Consider the following 26,827-nt stretch of genomic DNA (forward strand, 5'->3'; position numbering starts at 1 on the left):
AGCTTCCAGAAGAGATCAGATGTGCTTCAACAGTAAACACTTTTAAATCTAGATTAAAAACACATCTGTTTAACTCTGCATTTACTTATTGAGCTCTGTGCTGCTTTAAACTGACTGCACTTTTAACTCCTGCCTGTTTTACTCCCGTTTTATTCTTTTTAACATATTTTCTTTAATTGTTATTTTAAATTCTCATGTATCTTTGTTTTTATTGTGATTTTATCGTGTATCTCTTATTTTTTAGGGGTTCAAGCCTGTAGGGCTGAAACCCTATTGTATTTGTACTGATTTTTATTTTTATTATTTTTCTTCTGCCGTAAAACGGATCGTGCAGACCAAACCGTAAAGCCTAGAGACTTGGCCAAATGATAGGTCTCATTCGTGCGCGAACTTGACAGAGTATGACCCCAATCGGCCTATGGGGGGCGCTACAGCGATGGTAAACGCGTTGATGCTCATAATTTCCACAATTCTTGTCCAAATGTCAAGTGTCTTATATCCCTGGATTACTTGCGTCAAGACGAACAAAATATATATCTCCGATTTCATTACCGTCATTAATTTTTTTGCTATTTTCGATTTTGTCGAAAAAAATAAAAATGAACTAGTCCTAGGTTTTTCGCTCAATCGGAATCATTCCAGTGCTAAAATGTTCCTTGGCTGAGTTTGACGTATTTTCATGGGACTTTTTCCTTAGAGTTTTGAATTGTTGCCGAGTCCAACGATACCAAACATGCCAGTTTTCGCCTAACGGTTAGCCCTGCGCAGCAAAATAGAACTCCGCGAGGGTTATTCCGATCGACTCGAAACAACTATAGGAAGAAATTCACTTTACCTTCTGAACAAAAAACTCTATTTGCGTTATGCTAAAATTTCCATCAGAAATGGCAGAAAATTGCAAAAAACAAAAAATTACATTCATTTTTTGTGTTTTTTATATATAAATGCTTATAATTCTGCAACAAAATTACATATTTTCACCAAATTTGATACGCTGATGTCTGAGCAGAGTCTGAGGCTAACAAAAAAAAATGTATGCCTGCACCACTAGTTGGCCTCATAATTAAACGAAATCTTTGACACTGAGTGAGCCCAATGGTCATACAACTGTTTCTTCACTATACTAAAGTGAATAGCCGTGATACTAGCTACAAGTAACACAGTCATGACCTGAGGTTGCATGCACGAGTTTGTCATAGCGCCACCTAGTGGTTATTTGTTATTTTCACTTAAAAATACTGCAACCTTACATCAAAAATCATGAGTCATCATGTATTATGCCTTTCATGGCTTTGAGTATAATCATTGGTGGATTGCAATTCACTTCCTAGCAACCAATGAGAATACCCTAGCAATCATTTAGCAAGAGCTGTATCTCTGTATCAGAACATCATAGAGACATGGGGTTCGGCTCTTTTGACTCATTAACAGTATTTTAACATTTTGTGACCCGAGTTTCGCCACTGCAAGGACCACAAACATTTTCTTCAGTGTTCTGTTTGTCAATGTTCCGCGAGAAGAGAGGGAGACATTTCACTGAATGATAGCAACTTTTTTCCTGATAACTTTGAACACGTGTGTCTGGTATAGGGCTGCACGATTTGGGTAATTTTTCCTATTGCGGTTATTGATGTTAATATTGCGATGTGCGATTGCGATTATACTAGATGGTATCATGAGTCAACTTGATGGGTTTTAAGGAAAATCCACACACAGTTTAGCTAAAATGTGTATTTGTAAAACTAGAAATGTTTTCGTATTGCCATGTGATGTAGCAACTGCTCAGTGTCAGTAATCCTAAATCCAAAATACCGCCATACAACAGACATAGAGGTTTTTTTTTAGCTACCAGATCACTGTCAACTTCCTCTGCATCCATCTTCGCTCTGGTATAAGTGACGACACACACCACACACGTGCAATGCCACACGTGCACTGCCTTTTTTGTTCGTTTTTCTTTCTTTTTGTAAACAGCAAGGAAAATCATCAAACTGTTATCAGAAAGTTTGTGTTAACAAGTCCACACATTTATTTATTTAATATAATTGCAACATTTTGCTGTCATATAATCGCACAGGCTGACATCGCGATTGCGATGCGATTAATTGTGCAGCACTAGTCTGGTAGCTTATTTTTCATCATTTATTTTGTACAATGCAGCAAATATACACATGTATGCCCTTAAAGGTCTTAAGTTCCCAAATCGCTTGAACCCTGGTAATCGCTGCTTGCAGCTATATTTACATTTTATTTTTTCTCTTTTATATATTGTTTTCTCATTTCTATGTAAAGCACTTTGAATGACCTCTGTGTATAAAATGTGCTATACAAATAAACTTGCCTCTTCTTGCCTTTAGACAATTAATCATCAGCCAAATTTCTATAATCATGACAGCCCTTAGTACAGGACTTTCGGTTAGGTACACACACCTGTACCCAAAGCAGTCTTTACCAGTAGTTAACTGTAGGCTTGTTTTACACGTGTAACATACTTCCAATCCAAGTTCCCACACGGACATATTTAGTGGCGGACCACAAGTTTGTTTAGCAAAGCCGCTAAAGGTGAACACTTATTTTATTCCACTGTGCTACATTTCCATTGCTTTTCTATGTAAACATGCACTAGATGGATTTGCACCAAGTTTTAAGACACTGTGTCAAGTTAAAAAAAATCACTGCAGGCAGTGCAGCTCATCAATGTCACGCGAAGACGGACCAATCAGGAAACCTCAGAGGTGGGACAAGCTGTGCAAGGTTCTCATGTCAATTACATTTTCTCCCTAATGTTTTATTCTATTTTGTTTTTATTTATTGTATTTAAACCAAGCATACGCTTTATTTAAAAATCTGTTGAAAATATGTCAACAGTTTTTAATAGTTGTGAACTGTTGAAGTATGATTAATAATGAATGATAAGTAATTTTGTTTTGCATTTCTTCCCCCTAACTGTACCAAAACTTAACCGAACTGGTACTTAAAAAACTGAAGTATGTACCAAACAGTGAATTTTGTGTACCGCTTCACTGTTAGTGTTTATTGTTTAAAAGGTTGCAGATTTATTCAAGCTTATGACATTGAACTCCACCTGCAAATACAGTCACTGCATGCCCTAAATAACTGCGTTGTTGTATAATGAAGACTGTGTGTGGTGTCACAGAATGATGACTTGCCCTGTCCGGACAGCGTGTATGATCTACTGTTACCAGCGGCTGCTGGGGAGGTTGCCATGGAGACAGCATGGAGATGATTGGTAGTGGTTTCCAAGGTATGATTCACACAGACCGACTGAACAAGTACAAAGCAAAGAAGCATTTTTAAGCGTGCCCTAATGAGTACAAATGTTTACACCAAAGCTGAAAGACCACAAACAGAGCTGAACTGTAAAGCTCATATCATACTAACGTTTCAACGAGACAGCAATTGCACCAAGTGCAAAACAACAAAAGAACTGTGAACGTGTATAGCTTTGAGGTAGAACATTGCAAAAGATCATGAGTTTGAACCCAGGGAACACACGTGTTGTAAAAGTATAAAAATTACTCAGTGTTCTTCTTACCTGTGTCATTAATAGGCTGCGAGCAGCAGGAGTCATTGCTGCTAGGCAGTATGCAGTTGATGTTTGGCTGGCTATGCTGCTGAAAGTGAGAGCTTACATGTCCCATCACATGGTTTCCGAGAAGTGTTTGGTTGACAGGCCCACAGTTTCCCATTGCTGCAGCCTGCATCTGGTTCATCATGCCTGAAAACTGGCTGTGAACAGACTCTGCACCAGGGCAGAGCATTGCTTCCGTCTGGCCACGTATTCGCTGCTGTACCTGCATGTTCTGAGAGGCTGCGCCAGAATGCACGACACCCTCACCGAAATGCGTCCGATTGGAGCTTATGGGGCCTTGGTTTCTGCCTCTGGTCATGTGGGAACTGTGGTTGCTCAGAGATTGTAATAACTGAGCCATTGATGTGTTTGGGGGCAGTCGTGGTGTTTTTCTCATTTGCTCAGCAGGAGGGCAGGGCGTCCTCATGCCAGCCATGTCTGGCTTCAGCACGTTGAAAAAGTTGTTTTCGTGGTTGCCGGTGTTCGGGGGAGCCTTGCGCTTACGAAGCGAGTCCCTCTGCTGTGCCATAAGCTTGTCCCGCAGAGCTGCGCGGCCACTCTGCATCTCGCTATTCGGCATCATCATGGCAGAGTTGGGCGGTAACATGGGATTTAAAGCATTGTGTCCTTCAACAGCTCTGTTGCCATCAGCCCCACTAAGAGGGCAGGTGAGCCCAGCCGATGTTCCCACACTGCTCCCGGCGCTCACCGCACCTACTGTGCATCCACCGCTACTTCCCCCTACTTTGTTTTGATTTGCTAGCTGTGCTTTGGCGGCAGCCGACAGGAGACTGCTGGCAGGAAAAGAGGCAGCGTTGTGTTGGTTGAGGATCTGGTTCAGTGGCATGCACAAAAGGCCTGGGTGCTCCTTCTGCGGGGTATTGTTGCAGGAAAGAGTGGAAAACATGGGGTTGTGTTGACTGCTGCTGATGTTGCTACTCATACCTGCCAGCAGCTGGTTGGGCATGTCTTTGTACTGGTGAAGACTATCTGGTTTGCCGGACGGGCTGGAAGGCAAGGCGGGTCTAGGAGAGCTTATGGAGGACCTGGGTGAACGTGGCGGTACCTTCATGCTACCGCATGGGGGAACGGCAAAACTTCCCTGCTCAGAGGAGGTGGACGAAGAGCGAGATCGCTGTGGAGACGCTTCCATGCGACTCAAAGCGGGCCCAGACATGTGGACGGGGGAAGTGACAGGTGAGGGGGAGATGGAGGTGGCTGTTAGATGCTGAGTCCTCTGCATGTGACCACCATGTCCAACTGGCCCCGGCTTGACCGTGGGTAAAGGAAGGTTGCTCGGCAAAGGGACAATGGCGGGAGGGATGTTTACATTCATCATTGGTACCTGAGAGTGGGAGCTGGACTGGAAAGAGGGTGGGTTGGGTTTACTGGGGATGGGATCCAGAATGCCAAGAGGGTCCTTCTCAGAGCTGACCTGTTTATTTTGCAGGGCACAGGGAGGGGGCAGCGAAGTGGCAGAAGCAGACGGAGCCTTGTGGTGAAATACAGTTCTGCTCGAGTCCATGATGGGAGGGTAGTTGCACAGGGGCTTTTTCATGACGGGGCTCTTGTTGGGGACTGGTGGCGACAGAGGCAAATTAGTCCTTCCGGCAATGACGCAAGGCGACTGCACGGCAGGTGAGCCATGCATCATGACGCCAGGAGAAGACAAAGGGATGCGGCTGTTGCCGTGTGTAGCGCTGGGACTACCAGTCCCTTGGAAGCTACAAGGGTTGTTACGCACAAACCCATCCGGACTGCCAATAGCGTCTGTTCTTGGGGACAATGAACCATCCCCAAAAGGTTGCGAAGGAGGACTCAACATGCCTCCGTGTCCACTGCGGAATGGAGACTTCGGTCCTTGTTCACTGCTGCTCAGCCTCTGCCTGGAGTATCCAGGGTAAACGTCCTGCTGCTGCGGGCCACACAACTCTGTTGAGAAGTGTCTCTGTCCTGCTGCCATCATCACCTTAAATGGGTTCTTACAATCTGGCTGGCCCTCGTGGGCTTTACTTCTTATTGCTCGAGGCTGTGCAGTAGGATTCATGGAAGTCACGCCTACAAGAAGAAAGAATCACTGTTAATAATAATTTATTGGGATTCATGCTCTAATACAAGATTTTACAAAAGGAATCCCTTTGACAGGTTTGTGATAGACATGAAACAGGTTCTTGAGATTTTGGCATAAATGCCAATGATGAATTAAATGGAAATGTACAACAAAGTATTTGCAGTGATGTTAATCTTATGAAAAACAACAATACATTTCACATCACTTAATGTCGGGGTACTAGAAGACAAGTACTGCTTTCGTAGTAAAAAGTAATTACTTCCTAATAAATGATTATGCAAACTTTACAAAAACAGCCCGTTTTTAACTTTCTGTTTGCAGATAAAATGGCATACTTGTGCCTCCACCAGGACTGGTGAGCGTTAGGGAAGGAGGCGGCAGCTCCATGCTCTTGTGTAGCGTCGCCACAGCAATAAGCTTCCTCTTGTGAATGCACAGCTTCGTAACATCCTCATCAGCCTTTACATCCTCTGCAGTCCTCAGCTTTACCACAGCACCGGGATCAAAATTAAAAACCTAAAAAAACATTTAAAAACATCTCACATAAATTTCCTTATCCAGCATACACCTGTCTAGTGTCAGTGAGCTGAAGGTAAGTACTTGCATAAAGTCTGGTACACTTTGCTAATCTGATTACAAATTTCAATCAATGTGCTTTTGAATTGTGTTGTCAAAAAATCCTACAGGTTTAGTGTTTGGAATGGTGACAAAACACATTGTTTCTGTGTGTTACATGAAATTTAAATTAGCCAAAACCTCAGTACTAACCTTGGGGAGAATAAGTGGGCATTCCAGCCCACATTTGCAGGTGCCATCAGTCAGCAGGTAAGACTTCACCTGATCAAGGCAGGCCAGCACAGATCCGCTTGGACTGCACAATACACAAATACACATCAAAAACAGTCATTCCAACATCACCATTTAACTACAGCACATCTGTCAAATGAAACTATAAAGTTAAACTCGAAGAATCAAAAAATGTTGGTTTACTGCCGGATGTCCAGAGAAAAATATGACTTTTTTTGGTTTTGCCATTATGGCAACTGAGATGGGGAGATTTTTCAATAAATAAACAAAATAAATGCTGGAAAGAAAAATTAACTTGTGTCAAAATGTCTAAATTCACAAAAAGAAAGTGTGAGTTGTTGCAAAAATAAATGTTGCACTTTAAATTAAGATTGTATTCAAGGATTACTGTTACAAGGATTTTTATAAGAAAACTATGTGTGACCATGTGTGACCCGTAAGGTCGCAGACACGCATCCTAAGGCTAGAGCAAGATTAAAGTTTAAAAAAATTCAACTAGGACCTTCGAACCGTTATGGTTTAATTAAAGTCCACCATATGGAGAAAAATCCTGGAATGCATTCCTAAACCAAACTAATTTCTGAGTTAGTAAATTATCAGGAAATTTTAATGAACGTGGATTAATGCTTTAAGATTAAGGAAAAAAGTGCAATGCGTGAGCATAGGTACCTGATATAAATGACACCCGAAGTCTCCAACTTTCGCTGCCAGCCAATGGGCACCTGGGTGAGTTGCCCTCTGCAATCTCCTCCATCTCTGTCTTTTCCTCCATTCATGTTTATGGACCAGTGCTTAACTCTTGCCAGAGATCACACGCTCTTCTCCGTCTTGACACAATGTCTCATTCTGATGTTCAGAAGAGTGAAGACAGAGCACAACGTCCTGGACCACAGGTGAGTCAAACTCACAGTACAGACCAGCCACGAAAAGGCCTCATTACTTTGCCACTAAATGCAGACAGGGAAACCGCTGCTAGTGTCTGACCAATCAAAGCCATGAGAAGAAATCATATAGTAGTTCTGAGCTCCGCATAAAGGGACCTCAAAGGACTAAACTCATGGAAACAGTTGCTGCTCCAGCAGGCACAGGGACCCGCGGGCTCAGCACTGCAGAGGGCTGTCCAGATCACCTGACACGTCTTTTACTGATGACAATACATGTTCTTGCAACCGGTCTTCAGATGTACTGCTCATCACGGATAAGTTCACACTTCAAGCTTTTTAGATGAAAAACTTGCAAATTCATGGTTCCTATACAAGAAAGAACATAAATTCAGTCGGTGTCTTATAAATTTTAAACAGACACATTATTATTAATGTGATACAAGTGACCTGTGATACATAACGATTAGGGGGCGTGTACACCAAAGCGTTTATGCCCGCAGCCGGCATATGTTTTCGAAGTGCTGCGCTTTTTAAAAACGCCAGCAGCTGGCAGGTTTATTCCACACTTAGCGTTGAGCGCCCAGAGTTGAAAAATATTCAACTTCAGGTGAAACGCTCAGCTTGTCAATGTCACCTTTCACTTGGCCGTCTATTCACAGTAGAGGAGGGGAGGGACAAATTACAACCAACAACCAGCCCCTTATTTAAAGACTGATAAACAAAGCAGAAGTATCATAGCAACCAAAGTGTGAAAAAACGCTGGCAAAGAACCCGCAGTCTGTGTTTTCAGCTGTGTTTAAATGCTTTGGTGAACACACCCCCTTACTCATGAATATTAATTACATCACGTGTTCTAATCAACTGTTAAATGAACAATTTACAAAAAGTGATCAGTTTATGTGGTGTTTATGGCAAAGAACAGAACAGACAAGTATGTATGCGTACACAGATTTGATGTCGATGAGTCAGGCATGTAACCCGAGAGTTGCCGGTTCGAGTCTCACGACTCACGAGAGATAAAGTTAGAAGTGACCAAACACATCAACGTTTTTCCTATTTAAGACGAGTAGTTATACGAGCAAGTTTGGTGGTACAAAATAAAACGTAGCCCTTTTCTAAGCGGATTTAAAAGAGGAACTATATTTTATGGCGTAATAGCACTTTTGAGAGTACTTCGACTCGCCTGAAAAGTCCGCTCCCCTTCTCACTCTCATAATGGGAGAGGGAGGGTGTTAATGCGCCGAGTCGAAGTACTCCCATAAGTGCTATTACGCCATACAATATAGTTCCTCTTTTAAATCCGCTTAGAAAAGGGCTACGTTTTATTTTGTACCACCAAACTTGCTCGTATAACTACTCGTCTTAAATAGGAAAAACGTTGATGTGTTTGGTCACTTCTAACTTTATCTCTAAATGGTACCATTGAATGAATGGGGCTAAGCTAAATGCTATCGAAGTGTCGCAGCGCACTCCAGCGCTTACGTGCACGCACACAGATGATAGAGGGATGTATCAACAATTCTTTGTTAAGGTAATAACATATTTTAATATTGAAAATGGGTAGACTATTCCTTTAGACAAAACTCGCATTTATATCAGTGACACGTGCGCTGCTGGAGCAATGTAGTTTGACGCGCCATTTGCTTATACAAACATATTTGATCGTTAAGACGAGAAAGAGATGCAAATGTTAAAGTTTAATAGAAAGTAAAGGGCGTCAAGATCAAAAAACAAACTTTATGATCATCACATCATAGCACCTGTCACATTTATAATATCTAGAGCTTCTTCTCTCATATACAGGTATTTATCCTGTCTGTAGGTTTTTGCATATATTTATACCTGTTCATTTTACATATTGCATATGTTTAATGTAATGTATGCATAAATAAAAATACAATGAAGCCATACTATAGCTTCAATAGTCTATAAAATTAATAACTCGATTAAAAACAAGAATCTGTCTAATCAAGACTTATCTGTTATTATCTTTTGGGCATTTTCACTTTATTATTAACTTTAAATTGCTCATATTTTAAAACTGTGGTGAGCATTTAGTTAAAAGCAATAGTGAGTGGTGTGTTTCTGTACATTTTTATCATCAAAAAAACAATATAAACTGAAAAACACGTATACCGTGAAATATTCCGTTCCGTGAAATAAAATGACTCATTCCGTTAAATAGATTTTTGGTCATTCCGCCCACCCCTACTGGGTATTAATGAGAAAAACATTTTAATTTAAACCAGGAATGGGCACGAGTACCTGATTGCTCAAGTACTCGATGATATTTATTTTTTGTGGTTATGGCGGCCTACGAACGTACCATAGAGGAGTAACTCCCTAACCTAGGGGACATCTATTCCAAGCGACGTAACGGACAAGACCACCAAAATATTGAAAGATCCCAGCCACCCGGACTATGGTTTGTTCTCTCTGCTTCGCTTAAGAAACAGATACTGTACACTGGCGGCAAGGACTAAGACACTCTGGAAGAATTTCTTTCCCGAAGCTGTCTCGTATCTAAATGGCACTGTTTAGGCACTTTAAGTATGTCATGTATGTATGTGCAAATGTGTATGTATGTGTGCGTGTGCGTGTGTGTGTGTGTGTGTGTGTGTATATATGTGTGGGGGGGTATGTATATGTGTATGTCTGCAACAACCCACAGGCATCCTGAAATGTACTGTTTCTTGTCTGTTGCTTTTTTGTTTGGGTTGTTTCTGTTTTAGTGTCAGTATGTATGTGCAAATGTGTATGTATGTGTGCGTGTGCGTGCGTGTGTGTGTGTGTGTGTTTTACTTGGCATGGAGCCGTCTGTAACATTTTACTGCATTGTATGTATGTGACAAATGAAATCTAAATCTGAATCATTTGGAGGTCTGGTAAGCATTACAAGTGCCTGTGGTAGTAAAGACTGGGTGCGTGTTTGACATCGTGTGCAAAATGTGCAGCACCGTCAAAGTTCAATGGGTTATCATCTTATATTTAAACATCAAATGTCAAAAGATGCCAAAGAGTCATATTGAGCATTACATCTTGACTTAGAAGAGGTGAGAGGACGACACAAGCTTGTGCTTTGACTGGACGTGTTTAAAAGCGTGCACATCCACAACGGGAGTTAAACTTTCTGTCCAGTAAATAACTTTGTGTAAGTCTAGGGCTGTCCCAATTATGAAATTTGGCTGACGGTTAATTGCCTAATAAATTATGCCGATTATAAAGATTAATTGCCTGTTTTAGGACGTTGACAACTATGATGAATAATGGTCTGTTTTATTGCTTTGACATTTAATTCTCATATATTATTTTATTCGTTCATGAAATAATTTTTCACACAATTTTTTTTCAAAACCTGAAAAATCTTCCTAAGAAATAACCACAATGAAGTGTCTGAAAGATTTCTGAAAATAAAAATACAATCAAAATAAACTGACTATACTAAAAAAGGCCTTAGATAGTAGCCAACCTTACTAAGGTCATTTTAGTACTGGACCACATGTCTGTACTGGCTACAAAAAAGAAATTCCTTACAGATCCTTAAGAATAGTATCCTTCACTTGCCTAAATTTGGAATTACTGTTTTAGAAATGTATGTTTTACCTGGCAGTTCATACTAATTATCAAAGTTTTGCAGCATTTCTTTACTTGCTGTTTTTTCCACTGTATTGAATGGCTATGGCATTGCAATGTTCTCGTTACACTTAGTTGTCAGTTAAGGAGCACCATCTGATAATGTCTCGTTTGTACAGGTGCCACAGCTCCCTCTTGTGTTTTTTAACAATCATTGTGTGCAATCATTGCGGTGATCTGAAATCATCGCAATGAGGTCAAATAATCACAATGAGACGATTATTTAATCATTGTGACAGCCCTATGTAAGTCTTGCATTTTCTGCAGATATATGCACATTGTATAATACAATTATGTTGTATTAAGGCTTAATATTATGTAGAGTGCGTCATGTAGGAAGCACTTCAGTTTGTGTTCAATAACCCTTTAGTTTCACTTTATCACGCAGCTATACCTGTTAGCGGTTTCTGTTAAATACGTTTAATTCATTAATACTCTAGTATGGGTTCATTTTTCTCTCATTCATTTTTAATTGAGTACTTTTAATAAAAATGTGAAAATTACCTAGACCTATGGATTAATCGAAATGAAAAAATTACATGCATGCATATCCCTAATTTAATGAAGTATAGTTTCAGGCTGCAACATAAAAAAACGTTGAGTCCATAAGTTACACGTTGTTTTGACACTGCACTAGTGATAACCATGCCTGTATTGTTTTTCTGTGTAAATTCACATTCAAGTAACATATGATCAAAAAATACAGTGAAACAACCAGAATAATACATTACCGAAACTTTTAGCCATTGCACTATAAAAAGTTGGGATATTTCACCCAGAAAAAAAAATTCTCTCATGTTGTTCAAAACCATCATTTTTCAAAATAAATTTATTAGCAAAACTGTATATTTACCAGCTTTTAAAGCAAGATTCCAACCAAATGCGTTTGCAACTTTTATTCACATTATTGAAAAGAGCTCAAAAATATTCACAGATCCAGTCCCTGATCAGAGGGGCCAATCATCAATCGTTATATAAAATGTATATATATTCTAAGATGAGTTTTGTAGCACTAGAGATCAAATAAGAAAAATATAGAATACATAAATGAAGAGCCTTATAAAGAAACAGTAAAACTATAATGCTGCGTTCAGGCCAGCCGCGGTAGAGGCGTCAAGCACGAGTGATTTTAATGTTAAGTCAATGTAAAGACGTGAGTCTGGAGTTCTCAGGGCGCGAATGAGGCATTTAGCACGGCGCGGCACGGTGTCTAATTCGCGTGAAAGACCCAAATTGAGCATTGCCGCGGGAAACGCACAAGTTGAAAAATTTGAACTTTGGCGGAAAAAGTAGCAAAAAGTTTATGAACTTTCAGCCTAAATAATATTCATTTTTTTCATCAATAAAAATATAGCAAGCTTAGGGACACAGAAACTCAGCTCTGTAACGCTCTGAACGATCAACATCCGCCGTGTACAGCAAACCTGCCAGAATGGCTTGTGAAAAATTGGATTAAACTCTTGTACATCATGATCAAAGACTCTTAACTGCAGTTCCTAAAACACACACTTACACTATATCTTTATCAAAATCTATATTTGATTTTTAATGCCCAGGAAACTCTTTATCTGCAAAGATGCAAATTTTGTTTATGTTGTTAAATATGCATGGATAAAAAATACTTGTCTTTCTGGTGATTTTAATAGACTTTATTAAATTTACATTTATTTCACCCATTTTACAATTGTGTGTTGCGCCAAAGCTTCACAACTGTGGATAAAGCGAATAAAGGCAGATTGACTTTAGTATCAATAGTTTAATACATATGCAACATCTGGAATTGACAGGTCAGCTCCAATTGGCTATTACTGTGACTGACAGCTGAGACGCACAAACAACAGAATCAAAAGCTAAGATGTGTGCTCTTGCCATTCTGGATCTGCTTCTGATGTAGAACAATGAACTAAATACACTCCTGATCTTTAGCAGTGTGAACCGGTTTGAGTCCAGTCCTGTAGACTCAATCCTTAAATCTTGTTGCTGAATCACTACACGTCTGAATGAGCAGCACGTGCATCGACATCAGTCTTGCAGCAGGTGTGTGTCAGGACCGGATTATCCATAGATGGGACCAAAAAAATTTAATGCACAAACGGGTTTTAACCACTCATTTGCACAACATGTCAATCTTTTTATTTCACCATGCTCTCAGTAAATAAACTGATGGATCTAAACAGCTACGCATGATGTTGAACACATTTAATCATAAGACTATACTCATCTTGTTTTACTTTTCAGGCATCTGTAATAGATCTATATATATATATATATTAGTTATTAGAATCTATGATTTAACCAGGCATGAAAACGGGTCAGGGGTGAAAAAGGTGAGAAGGGTGCTCGAGGGGCGATGTGGCTGCGAGGTGGGAGGACCCCCCCAGAATAGGGGAGACCGGGGCTGGTTGTCTCACGGGTTGGTTGTCACATTGCTTATTACAGACACACTACATGGTGCTGTGGTACAATTTTGATATCAATTTGTTACCCTTTAATAACTTACTCATTTGCACTTGAAATTTTGCTGAGCAGACATAAAACATTGAGGTTAGGAGACAATTTTTTATTTTTATGGGTCAGAGTAACTTTTCATGTTGGTGTTGTTTTTGTGTTGAGATCTTGCAGGATATTAATCATTCAAAAACAAAACACTCATTAAAAAGCCAAAAGTATTAGCTTTATTTTGAGTCATATTTTAGCTATCAAGTTAAAGCCGTGTGGCAGCTAGCTTAGCATGTTTGTCAAGAAGTCAGTTGGGGATGGTTGTCACATAGCTTGCGGGGTTGGTTGTCACATGTAAGTATTGGAAATGTAGACCTTTTAAGACTGTTGGTCTGTTTGTTTGTTTTTGTTTGCTGTTAAAATAAATAAATAAAGCATTAAATAAAGAGGTTTTAACACTAAAAATTATTTCATTATATTTCTCAACACAGTAGACAATTCCAGTAACCCACTTTAATCCCATTGTTTAAACATAAGGGGCATTAATAACAACTATCATAGGGGTGGATTCATATTCATATATACTTATTTGCAGTTTCTAGCTTAAAAAACTAAAAAGTTACACATTATTTTTTCAGATCCCAATTTATCACTGAAATCCTATTGAATCACTATAGGGACAACCAACCCCATACCCCGTGACAACCAACCCCGTGATGGGGTTGGTTGTCACATTGTGTCAGAGTGTCTATGATGGTTAATTACTTCCTGATACAATATATTATAAAAGTAAAAAGTATACACATTTAAAGCCAAGACACCAAGCTTTCATTTCATATAGGAATTACTGCTGAAAGATTTTTTGAAAATGAGCAATTCATGCATGAGTAAAAATTGTGACAACCAACCCCGGTCTCCCCTAAATATTAGGCCTCATTAGGGAACATGTTGTGACTTAACTTATTTATTCTTCAGGCATGTGATTGGCCCGGGACAAAAAAGAAGGAAGGAACTCAACAGCCCTCCACGTGCGCAGAAACAAAATGCACACCATTACATACGCAAAAAATACATTATGACCATTATTTCAATTATTTCATTCTGATGGACAATTTGGATTTCAAATTTAAAATGTAAACATTTGACTAGTAACAGAAACCATGTTTGGATGGATTGATAAATGTGGAAAGCTGTAACAAGTAGCATTCCAATACTATTTTACATCTGCAATAATTTTATTTTGCCATAATCTGACCATCAGTCGTAAGGCCATACAATTTTAAGTTGGCCTTGGAATAGGCTGGACCTGAAGGCCTACATCTAATTTAAAATGAATTAATTGTACAATATAGTACTGGTTAAAGGGGGGGTTTAATGGTATTTCAAGCATTCTGACTTATTAACACAGTTATAGAGTTGTTTCCTCATGCTAAACGTAGGCAAAGTGCCAAAACAGCAGTTGGACGTGTTACAGAGTATTTCTGTGCCGAATGCACTTCGCCAGGGTTCCTACAAGTTTCGGCAAGTTTTTTTCGATTACGGTTCTAACTGACGTTTCAGGGGTTTTCGATATGTATCACTTCTTTATATGGGCTTCCACCGGAAAACTTCCCCCGGAAAACCCCGCCCAGCCGTCAATCAGCGGGAGACGCTAGAGCTGCTAACAGCTTATCACGCCACTCAGCTTTGTTTAATTTCAAAAGTCAACAATGGCACGAAAAAAGAAGTGTGTTTTTGGATGTAAGGAGAAGACATCCAGCCTTATGGAAACAATTGATATAGTTTATTATCCGGGGTAGCAGCGGAGTTTTGCGTGTGTGTTTGATGCTGTGGATTTTCCTAACCGGGTCATGACGAGTTGCACACGGTAAGTAAGACTTCTGTCTTATGTTGGAAATAGTCGCGTGCATATTATATAAATGACATGAACATGTAGTGAATCATAAGTTAAAACAGTGTTGTATAGTGTTGCATGACTCGTACTCGCTCCTCCCGCGATATAACTCCTCCTTCTTCATTTTTTCGTACGTTATCGGAAAGATTCAGTAAAGCTAATCTTTCTTTTATAAATCTGATTAAACTAAAGACTCTTCAGAGATATAAAGGATGTCATACTACTCTATAGGTACTCCAGATTAACATCAGAAATGCAGAAACAGCATGTGTTACGTGAGCTTTAAATGAATTACATATGGTTTTTGAGTCATGGGTTGAATAATTTTCAGATCAGCAAAAAAGTGATGTGGGAAAATAAAATCAAGAAATTACAATATAAAATAGAAAAGAACAAAGTTACAAATAAAGTAAGATCTAACAGTATTGATTAGGTAGAGAAACAGTATTAAATTAACATAACACTGTTTTCATTCTATAAATTAAATATAATTGATATTTTTAAAGCTATAAAGGTGATTTTCCTTTTGTCTTCTGTAGTTTGATTAACGTAGTGACACAAACATAAGTGACACAAACACAAATAAATTTTTATTCTTTTTATATCTTAATCTTTCTTAAAGAATTGTTATTTTAGCGGTGACTGTATTGAACTGTGTATGTGTGTATTTTTTGTGTGTGAAATGTTAGATGCACTGTGAAGCACTTTGGTCAGCCATGTGGCTGTTAAGAAAGGTGCTATATAAATAAAGTGAACTTGAACTTGACACATATGATCAACTGCTCACTTATAATAAATTACTGTTTTTATGAGAATACTTGCAGAGACTGTGGTATTACAATATAGTTTGTGCGTATATCTCCTGTCAAGCCCAAAAAGAGTATGTGTTTTTCGTGATTTTTGAAACACGCGTTTCAGTGCGTGGGCTTTGGAGTATGTGCACGTATGCGCACTGAAAACAGTTAACTTTAGCATCTTTGTCGCTCAAATAGTCTAAAATCGCTTACATGTTGGATGACGGCGAAGGGCGCGTCTACAAACAAACACGCATACCCCCTCCCCGAAAAAAAAAAGTTTTCCCATCGAATCTACACGATTCACGTGGGTCACCTTCTTTGGCTTCAAACGGCGAATTTCGCGGAAAGCTGAGGGATTCTCATGCCTGTTTAACATTAGCAAAAATACAAATAAAACACTGCACAGTCCTCACTGTACGATTTTGAATGTGGAGCTGCAGAAGTTTGTTCAGTTAAGAGTAAGGAGTGATTCAAATTTTTGTGGGTGATGAACATTTCTAACACAAAGCCCCAGATTACTGTCACTTTAAGACCCAAAACAGCTTTAAAACTGATCTGTTTCAATATACTAATAAACATCCAGCTGTTTATGTTCACTTAGATGAGAAAGAAAACTTAGTTTAGTGATCACGCGTGTGCTGACTGGTCGCTGTGTGCGCGCTTTATGAACCCTCGTGCCTGTAAATATACTTTTAAAGCGGTGCAGATGTGCGCGTGCAAGAAAGTATAATGTACCTCTTTCGTGTGCTGTGTTCCGGGCTTTAATGAAACCTGCTTATAGTCTGATGAGGCGCTTGTCATTGTTTGCGATGCATGACGAGAAATGGACGTACATTTCTTTATGTCCAACATTACACAAAAGGGAAATGTTTCCGCGCATCTGCCAACTTCCATGATATTCCGCTTTGTGCAGTTAATTCCATTTGTATGCTTGGATTTTGCGATTCCGTCCGTGTTTTCCGCATCGCGGAAATCATATGGCCGTACACTTTGTTGGGGAGTTGAACGGCTGCTCGCGCTCATGTTTTCCACATGGCGTTATTTGACGTTCAGTCAGCACCTCAGTGTTAATACCCTCTATTGGTTTAAACTGCATCAAACGTAAAATGCGCATGAAGCGAACTGTCAAAAACTGCGTACTAGATGACTGTTATATTTGATAGTTCTGGATCGAAAAAAATCGCAGCTGTTGCGATTCGAAAATCGCATCCATTCAAATCGCGATTTTGGTTTAAAAACGATTAATCGTGCAGGCCTACATTTAGGCATTTAGCAGACGCTTTTATCCAAAGCCACTTACAAAGATTAGGAAACAATAAAAGCGATGTGTCATAGGGAGGCAATAGTACAAAAGGTGCTTATACTAAGATACAAGTTTTCACAATTTCTAAACACATCGCACTCAGAACCGCAACTGTGCTGGGTCATTTTAATGCAGAGATGAAAGATAGAGAGAGCAGGACAACTTCTAGTCTACATTAACACCAAAAACATCAGTGCCCACTGCCCAGGTGGTTAGGTAAACTGGATAGAACATTGAAAAAATGAACTTTTTGGCTCAGTGAAATATATTAGATTAACCCTCATAATGTCTACATAGTAATAAAATTTATTGAGAACTAGATTTTTTCTAAGTAAAATTATAAATAAATGTACAATTAATTAATGTACAAAATGAACCCTGTGGGAATAGTATTTAGGGCTGTCACAATGATTAAATAATCGTCTCATCACAATTATTTGACCTCACCGCAATGATTGCATATCGTTCTAAAACACACAAGGGGGAGCTGCAGCGCCTGTGTAAAGGAGACACTATCAGGTGGCGCTCCTTAACTGACAGTTTAACGCGATACATTGCAAAGCCATTCAATGCAGTGGAAAAAAACTGCATTTGAAGAAATGCTGCAAAACTTTGATAAGCAGTAATATTTACTGCAGCCATGTGGTCCAGTACAAGTATGACCTTAGTAGGATTGACTACTATTTAAGGCCTGTTCTGGTATGGTCAGTTTTTTTATTGCATTCTCATGATCAGTTATTTTTCAGACACTTTAGTGTGTTTATTTCTTATGAAGAATTTTCTTTTTTTTTTAAGATATATTCATTAAATAATGACTTGGAAATATGTGTTATGTGTAGTAATATTTACTGGCAAGTAAACCTTGCAAAATATTTAATTTAAATAATCACAACAATGTGTGAAAATGATTTCATGAACAAACAAAAAAAATTATGAGAATTAAATGTCAAAGCAATAAATCAGACAATTAATCGTCATAATCAGCACATTTTATTAGGAAATTAAAGATACAATTTGTATTTATGAGCCGCAAGATGGCGCCAGATCAAACAAAAACAATGATGTTGTTTACTGACGCGCTGAAGCAGCGTGGAATTATGGGATTTGTAGTCTTTAACTCAACCGCTGATGGCCATTAATCAGACGCAAACGAGAAATCACGTTGACAGATAAGGTAATCAAGGATTATAAATGTTGCGTTTGATGACATCGTTTATTTCATTATGTAAGTTTATATGTGATGTTCAAAACGAAATTGTTAGTCATAGATATTACAGTATTAGTCAAAATTCGATGGTTAACACAGCACAGAATTAAGTTTTCAACTTACAATCTACAATGATTTTTCACATAATGTATTGACAGTACAAATCTTATTTTGAAGTGTCTTAAAATGACCATTTATATTGCTGTCCAATACCTTTTGATGTGCATATCGTCCGCGGGAAGACGCGCTGATTACAATCTACACACTAATGTTGTGATCAATATAATAGCATAGGTTTTTTGAAGGGTTACAAATCATAACAACTCACCCATCGCGTAAAACATAAGCAGGATCAGAATCTCGGTCTAGTTAAATGTTGGCGTGAAGCTCTCTCCATCCAGATAATGCAACAACAAATTGATCCTCTCTAGTTTTGTTCCAAACTCTTCTTGGGTCGTTTGGTTGGCCCGTACGCTTACAGGAGCTGACACAACCAGCGGCAGACGGTACAGAGTTATCCATAAGTTCATAAGCAAGCGCGTTAGCCCGATGCGCTAACGCATAGTTCCGCATTTGTCCACGACACTGGCTGCCTCCGAAAACTCAAGGCAGTAAGGACTTGTAAGGCGGTGACAACGGGTCACATGGAAATTAACGTCATTGACAGGAGACTGCACTGCCCCGTAACAATGTTTTGAATGGAAATTTTCTCAGGATTTACAAGTAGTTGAAAACTAGAGCCCGACCGATTTATCGTTTTGCCGATTTTATCGGCCGATATGAGCATGTCGCAGATATATCTGTATCGGCGTATAAGCCGCAGATATGCGCCGATATGAACGTTTGTTACAGAACACATTAAATGCATTTGAAAGATGTAAGTACTTGTTTGTCCAGCAGAGTGCGCCATACTGGTTGCTAATGGCGACCCAGATCACTCACTGTAGTGACACCATCCAATCCCCCGCCCCTTCACTTCAGTCAGTCTCTCAGTTCAGGTGGCTGCAGTCACGCAGTGTCTTCTTCACAACATTTTTACACCTGGTATTAAGACGCGCTTTGGTCGATTGGATTATAAATGGACAAGAGAGACGCATTCCCGCTTACATTTGGTGTTTTTAATCCGTCTCTTTGTCGACTTGCGAGTTAAAACGCAAGCGGGAGAAATGACGCGAGACGGAGAAATGACACGTTTAAACTACGCGCAGCCGTGCACTTATATATCACTATATGAGATTACTGCTGCTTGTGTTGTTAGGTAACATGCTCATTTCAGAGCAATTGATTCAATAAGCTCGCGCAACTCTACACCCTTGCTAAATAAAAGAGGCGGAGCGAAGACGCTTTAGTTTTATAAAAGTCTAAAGTTTGCACAGAACCCTGGGTTTGTGTTATAAAAACGTTGTGCACAACATTAAACATAGTGTACATTAGTATGTGCTCCGTCAAGCATTGTCTTTGTAACGGTGAGTGGCTAACTAATTTGTGAAGTACACAACTTACTGTAAAGCTAATATTAATCAATGACTTCATAAGTTTCTCTTTATAACGTTATTCTCGTCAAAACTGCAAATGATGCAAGTTTTATGTATTTTGTTCTCTTTGTGTTTTAAAGTTATTTATAATAAATCAAGTTTACTGTTTAGTGCACTGATATCCAACTAATTTTGGATAATAAAGTTTATTGTTAACTTCTTGCCTATAGTACACATCTTTGTCACATCAATATAAGTGTTGGATCACCACATTTGTGAGTGATCACCACATACTGTTTGTGAGTGATCATTGCATTGCATTGTTTTTTTTCATATACAGTATATTATGTTAAAGTATATAGTGTTTTCTATGTACAGTACTGTAGTATAATATACTGTAGTACATACTGAACTATAATATACACATAAAGAATATCGGCCGATATATCGTTATCGGTCTTTTTTTACTCCCTAATATCTGTATCGGCATCGGCCCGAAAAAACGCATATCGGTCGGGCTCTATTGAAAACATTACAGATATTGATAGTAATCAGCTGGACAAAATATATAACACTGGCCTAGTGGTTTTTGGGCATTTTACTGCAAATATCTTACAAATTGCACCTTTAACTGATTTATAGTCAATGCACACAGTCCTAAAATAACCAAGTAAATTTTTATCAAAAAATTGCTTCATATTCCTTTTAACTTAAGTTCATTTAACTTGTATAAAATCCATTAAACTGAATCATTCAGGTGAAATGAACTTAAAATTATCATTACGTTGTAGGGAATACCCATAATCCCTTGTGCCTGAATATTTTGATTATTTAAAGCAATCATAACACACGCTGTTGCTGCGTATCTGATGTTAACTTGGAGTACCTATAGAGTACTATTACAACCTTTAAACAGGGCTCGACATTAAGGCTTGTCCGCTTGTCCGAGACAAGTGGATTTTTTGTAGGACAAGTGTAAGAGAAAATTAGTTGCCCGACTGGACAAGTTAAATTTCAAACAAAATAAAATGGCATGGTACTTAACATTATGTGCCGTTAACGACAGAGCAGAAGTCAAACACAGAGCGGAATATTGAACACACACACACACACACACATTTACACTTAAGGGTGTTTTATAGTCGTGCGTAAGTTCTACGCCGGCTTAGCTCTGCGTAGCCTGACGTGCACCTCGCAAAAATGTTAACAGCGCGTCAGTTCTACGCGGACCGCAAGCGCTGTGATTGGTCCACCAGAACCCCTCCCGTCAGGTAAAAAAAACTTCCGTTTGCGACGGTGAAAACAAAGATGAGCCAAGTTGAGGAGTGATTTAACTCAAACTGCAACAAAAGTCGCTGTTTATTTACTTCCATCATTGCTGGTCTTCTCAAATCATACACAACAAGTTGCTGTTTCTTCTTCGTTTGTGGGTTAACTTGCCAAGCTTCTTCTTCTCTGACGGTCGCGCTGCTACCGTGGCTACACGTGGATACTGCCTACCAGCGGTTTGCACGTCGACGCGAAGGACGACGCAAAAGTATAAATGAAAACCGACGCGGAACCTACGCCGTCGCAGCTACGCCGTAGGACCTACGCACGACTATAACGAGCCCTTTACTGTTATTGTTACTAAACAAGCTTTGCGCGCATTAAACCTGATCGCCGAACACGGAGGGGCGGGACGGCATATTTTCTGCCTTTTCGGCAGCTGCAACTGGAAGTCATTAAAACGAGGCAAAAAAGACAGGAGTGGAGAGTGATGTTTCTTCAGGCTCTGGCGTGAATATAAATGACAGGCACTTCAACCGCGTTTTCATCACTGTGTGTCAAAAAAGCCGGGTTTAGTCCGCATTTTTTCTCTTCTACAGTTCGGTAAAAACACATAATGGGCTTAAAATCTTGTTTTAGAATCTGTTTTATAACGTGAATCTCTCTTTCAGCACGCCTATGTGTGTGTGTGCGCCGCGCGACAGCCAATTTTAATCTGACAGAGTTCGTCACTTCAAGAATCCCACACAAACATTACAGCGTAAATGCTGGGATTAAGATTGATTTTATATATAACAGATAATCTAGATACATTTACCCTAATAAGTTTTTTAAAACATGGTCATGTTTTAATGTTTTGCTTTAGTGTTTTAATGTCAGACAATTATTGAAATGTGGGAAAAATGAAAAGAAAGGCAGCAGATATAGCATCCTTCTTCAGAAAGAGTAGCAAGAAGCAGCCAAATGAATCTTAGTAAAATACATTTCAGTGGCCTACAAAATTCACATGATTTTCTGGTCTCTATAGTTTTTTTCAGCAATGGGACATATCAATTCTGGTTTCAAAGTAAATTTCAAAAGTTTTATTTGATTAAATAGTTTAAAAAAAACATGAGGTTGAATTATGACTATAAATTGTATGTTAATCTCAATTCATTTTAAAGTATTGTAGCAATTTTATGTTATACATCATTGTGATTAACGCAACTATATTTCTCAAAAAAGTATTTTAAGGTTGGATGATAGAGATTTTATGTGCCACCCCAGAGTTACTGCTGGCCCCTCCCTGGCCACCCCTATGAAAAATCCCTTGCTCCGCCACTGATTAGCAAAACACAAAAAATAAATTATATTTTAAATCTTTACCCAGACAAGGACTTTTGTGCATGGACAAGTGAAACATAAATGTACTTGTCCAAAGGACAAGTTCCTCAAAAAGTTAATGTCAAGCTCTGCTTTAAATATATCCGAAGAGACTTTCGTTTTATAAGATTTATAAAAGACAGATCAGCTTTTCTGATTCTTTCCGGTAACGTACGAAAACATTCAGGAGGAGGAGTTACGAAAGGCAGGAGGAGCGAGTCACAAATCATGCAGCACTTTATACAACACTCAGCTCATTTACATGCACACCAATAATGCGATTATTTCCAATAATGCGAGTTAATCGCAGTAAGATGTTTACATGACTGGAGCTAACCTCTTCACTCCGGTTTACATGCAGTTTTTATTTTCGGATTATTCACACATAGCCCAATGCAGAGCACAAATGATGAACTCACATATATGCTCCACTGTTTTAATTGACTTACGTTAAATGACAAACACGTTGTTATGGATGTATTTCATTATCCGGTGCCTTGATGAAGATATATGACAGTGCCTGTAAAGGGCGTTTACATTAAAACGATATAAAAATATAGTTTTTAAAATCGTTTTATATTAAAGATAATAGCAGAGTTCACACAACAACTATAACGATAGCGATTTTGGCACATGATGAATGATGAACCATTGACAGCCAATCAAATCTATTTTAACTTGAAGTGCACGTGCACTTAAATGCAGTAAAGCTCATTCATTGCTGAGGTCTATAACAAAAAAATTACCTCAGGTATCCAGTGCTGATGCAGTTGCTGTGAAATTCACTACTTCGTGTTTTTTCAACCACACTGACTACGCCAAAAGGTAAGATATTATTACATAAACTACTACATTCATTGTTTAGTTACGCGAAACGCAGCAAGTTGAGGACATCTGCTGGTTTCCCGCTGTGTAAATGCAACAAGAACAGCATACATTCAGTGACATGTAAACAATTGCAAAAAAGTTTTTATTACAAGAAGTATCCAATATTAGGCAATGCCCCGCTCGTTAAGCGAATTAGCATGAAGTTATCATTATGATGTGGTCACTAATATCGTTATAATTATTGTTATAATGTCCCTAAATGGTTTAATACACTGATGCCGTGTTATTTGAGCTATTTCTGAATGAAGACAGACTGCTGACAGCGAGTCGTGTTGGCAGAGTTCACGTAAAACTTCCTAATGTCAAGTTTAAAACGAATTTGTGCTTAAGGTGCGTGACTAAAACACACGCGCACTTCCGTTAGTGCGGTATAAATGCGATTAAAGCGTTAACATGGACGCATACTGCGATTATAAATGGCGTACGCCACCTCTTTTAATGCGATTATACTTACTGCGATTATGAGCTTAATCGCATTATTTTTATCGAATTATTGCGTTTACAGGAGGTAAAGTATAATCGCAGTATTGACAAAATCCCATTATAATCGCATTATTGGTGTGCATGTAAACGAGCTCACTGACTGGATAAGTTATGATTCACTACATGTTCGTTTATATAATATGCACTTACGCGCCTATTTTCCGCATGTAACTCATGACCCGGTTGGGACTTTTCAATGAAATCCAGCACATCAAACACACACAAAACTCTGCTGCTACCCTGGATAAACAAACTATATTCATTTTTCCATAAGGCTGGCTTTTCTTCTCAGCATTAGGGCTGTCACTTTTTATTCAATATTCAAATATGCATTCGAACATGACGTGAAATATCCGTATTCGAACTATATAAGTATATAAATAAACCATCCGTTTTTTAAAATGCCATGTGTAGTGCATTTTTTACAATAACACCTCGTAATAGGAAGGAGGCTGAGAGTGAGACCGACGCCGGCAACTGTGCGCAAGAGAGGGAATCACATTGGACCAAAATGAACCTAATGTGCGTGTCAAGATAGAATTATAGTTTGTATATAAAATGACATATTGTTTATAGTGTTAAATATTATAGCAGAATATGCGCTCCCATAACGCGCATCACGCGCTGTGCGTAGGGCACCACGTGCTGAGGGGGCACCAAAAATAATAGCCTAATGAAAAAAAAATTTTAATGCTGAAATTATTTCATTAGCCTATAAAAATATTATTAGCCCCTTTTTATCCATGTATATGTTACAAAAGAGGGGGAAAGGAAATTTCATGGCTCTAGTCTAGAAAGTATGCCCCCCAGCCTTTGATTGTCCGTGCCAGTTGATCGCGCGGGCGCCTGCCGAAGTTTGACAAAAGCCGTTTCTCAATCCGAAGGCTGCAGCCTCCAGAGGTCGCATTTATAGGCTTCATACGTCATCAAAACTTTCTTATTTCGTAATATTAACAATTATAAAGTTAACTATTATTCTTAGTTAATCGTAAATTGTTGTAATATGCGTATGACTTGCTAATGTATTTTTCTGTTAACTGAAATAACGCTGGATGACGTGTGCAGCCTGCATGTGCGACCTCGCGCTGGCTGCAGCTTTCGGATATAGAAACGGCCAGTCAGAAGGCAACTTTTGGAAATGTCCCCGAAAAGACAGCAGGAGTCAGTATCGGAAAAAAAAGAAGCAACTGCGGGATATTGCCCGTGCCATGTTTAATCATTCACTTCTAAATAAGGGAAATGCGCAAGGGCTGCAGCTGTAGCTGCTGCTAATCGTAATGCGCCTCGACCTTGCTGTGCTGATATTAATGTTTAGCAAACTATGTTGTTATAATTTATAACTTCAGTGCAAGCTAAATTGAGAAACATTACTGTAAAACATTACCTATGCATATGCATTTTACAAATAACTGGCGCAGTTTTTACTTTCTTTACTACGTTTCTTTAGATATTGAGCGATAGTTTATTTTGTGGTTTATTTTGACGTGACGGTGGTTAATACTTTCTCAGTAAAAGTTAATGTTAGCAGTCAGGGCACATGTTACAATTCATCACTCTTAAATATATATAAATATAAAACGTCATGATATGAAGCAAACATTACTGTGACACTTAGTTCTCTGAATCTTTGTTTTTTTTTAAGAATATTGAGTATTCTTGTTTACTTATTGATGTTTATTTAATGTAATTTATTTAAAGTGACATTGTACTTGGGAAAAACATGTCTGGATTATTTTGATAATTTAAGTTTGGAAATTTTTCTGTTTTGCTATTCTATAAAAAGTTTGCACTTTCAAATGTGTAGTGGGTGTTGGCTAAAGTTGTGAAGATTTTACTTTCTGCTATTAAGTTATATGTTTGGCAATAAAAAATTAAACTGGCAAAAACAAACTTTTTTTTCTTAGGGTCGGGGTGGGGGGCATTATAAAGGAATTATGCTTAGGGCACCAAAATGGCTAGCAGCGGCACTGGCTGTCGCGTCACATAGATGAGAGAGTGAGATCTGCTTAACTCAGCGGTAAGTTTAATTTCATCTCAAGTATCAAAGGGTTTGTGCTCTCTATCATTGAAAACGGGCAAGCAAACAGCACACTAGGGCTCTCAACGAATATTCTAAATTCGAATATATATTCGAATAGTAAAAAAAACGAATTTCGAATATGAAAATTAATATTCAATTTTTTTTTTTTTTAAAGCCCGCGGTAGTAGAGGCGTGGCTGTCTGCTTTGTGAGTGGGCGCACTGCTGCGCCTGGTTCAGGGACAGGTCACAGTAGTCACACTGCCTGTCACTGTTAAAAGTTGACGCGTCTTGCATGGAAGATGGCAGAAAGTCGACCGCAGCAGAGAAAGTGATTTTAACCCCCAAAAATCTAAAAAGCTATGTCTGGAAGTACTTTGGATTTTCGTCGGTAGGAGGTAAAATTGTTGAGCCGCAAGATAAAGTTGTTAGCATTCGACCACTAGCAACATGATGTCACATCTCGAAAATGTGCACCCAAATGAGCATGGCATCTTGTACACACTGCATATTAATTCGTTTGTCACTTTTAATGCTTAATCTTGTTCTGTACACACACACTTCAGTAATTTACGGGACTGATAATCGCATTCTACAACCGCATTAACTCCCACAAACTGCAGTGACAACTGCGTTTACAGAAACTTTGCATAGTGTGTAGCCTACATAACCGAACTGAACAACTAGTAGTTAATAAAGTGTTTA

At 38.8% G+C, this 26,827-nt stretch overlaps 1 protein-coding gene across 2 annotated transcripts in view; it reads right to left on the minus strand.

Moving 5' to 3' along the window:
• Positions 1-26,827, minus strand: part of mbd5 (methyl-CpG binding domain protein 5) — a 59,651-nt gene that overhangs the window by 24,919 nt on the left and 7,905 nt on the right. The window contains exons 1-5 of one of the 2 annotated variants that reach the window (XM_073870613.1): positions 18,956-19,319; positions 7,140-7,720; positions 6,432-6,534; positions 5,999-6,179; positions 3,557-5,650 (exon numbers count right to left, since the gene is read on the minus strand). In XM_073870613.1, coding sequence (XP_073726714.1) covers positions 3,557-5,650; positions 5,999-6,179; positions 6,432-6,534; positions 7,140-7,246 — 2,485 coding nt within the window. In that variant the 5' untranslated portion in view covers positions 7,247-7,720; positions 18,956-19,319. Of the gene's footprint in view, positions 1-3,556; positions 5,651-5,998; positions 6,180-6,431; positions 6,535-7,139; positions 7,721-18,955; positions 19,320-26,827 lie in introns of those variants that run through there. The other variant, XM_055214288.2, reaches the window with a different exon arrangement.

The sequence above is a fragment of the Misgurnus anguillicaudatus genome, chromosome 8 (assembly GCF_027580225.2).
Source record: "Misgurnus anguillicaudatus chromosome 8, ASM2758022v2, whole genome shotgun sequence".
Taxonomy (NCBI): Eukaryota; Metazoa; Chordata; class Actinopteri; order Cypriniformes; family Cobitidae; genus Misgurnus; species Misgurnus anguillicaudatus.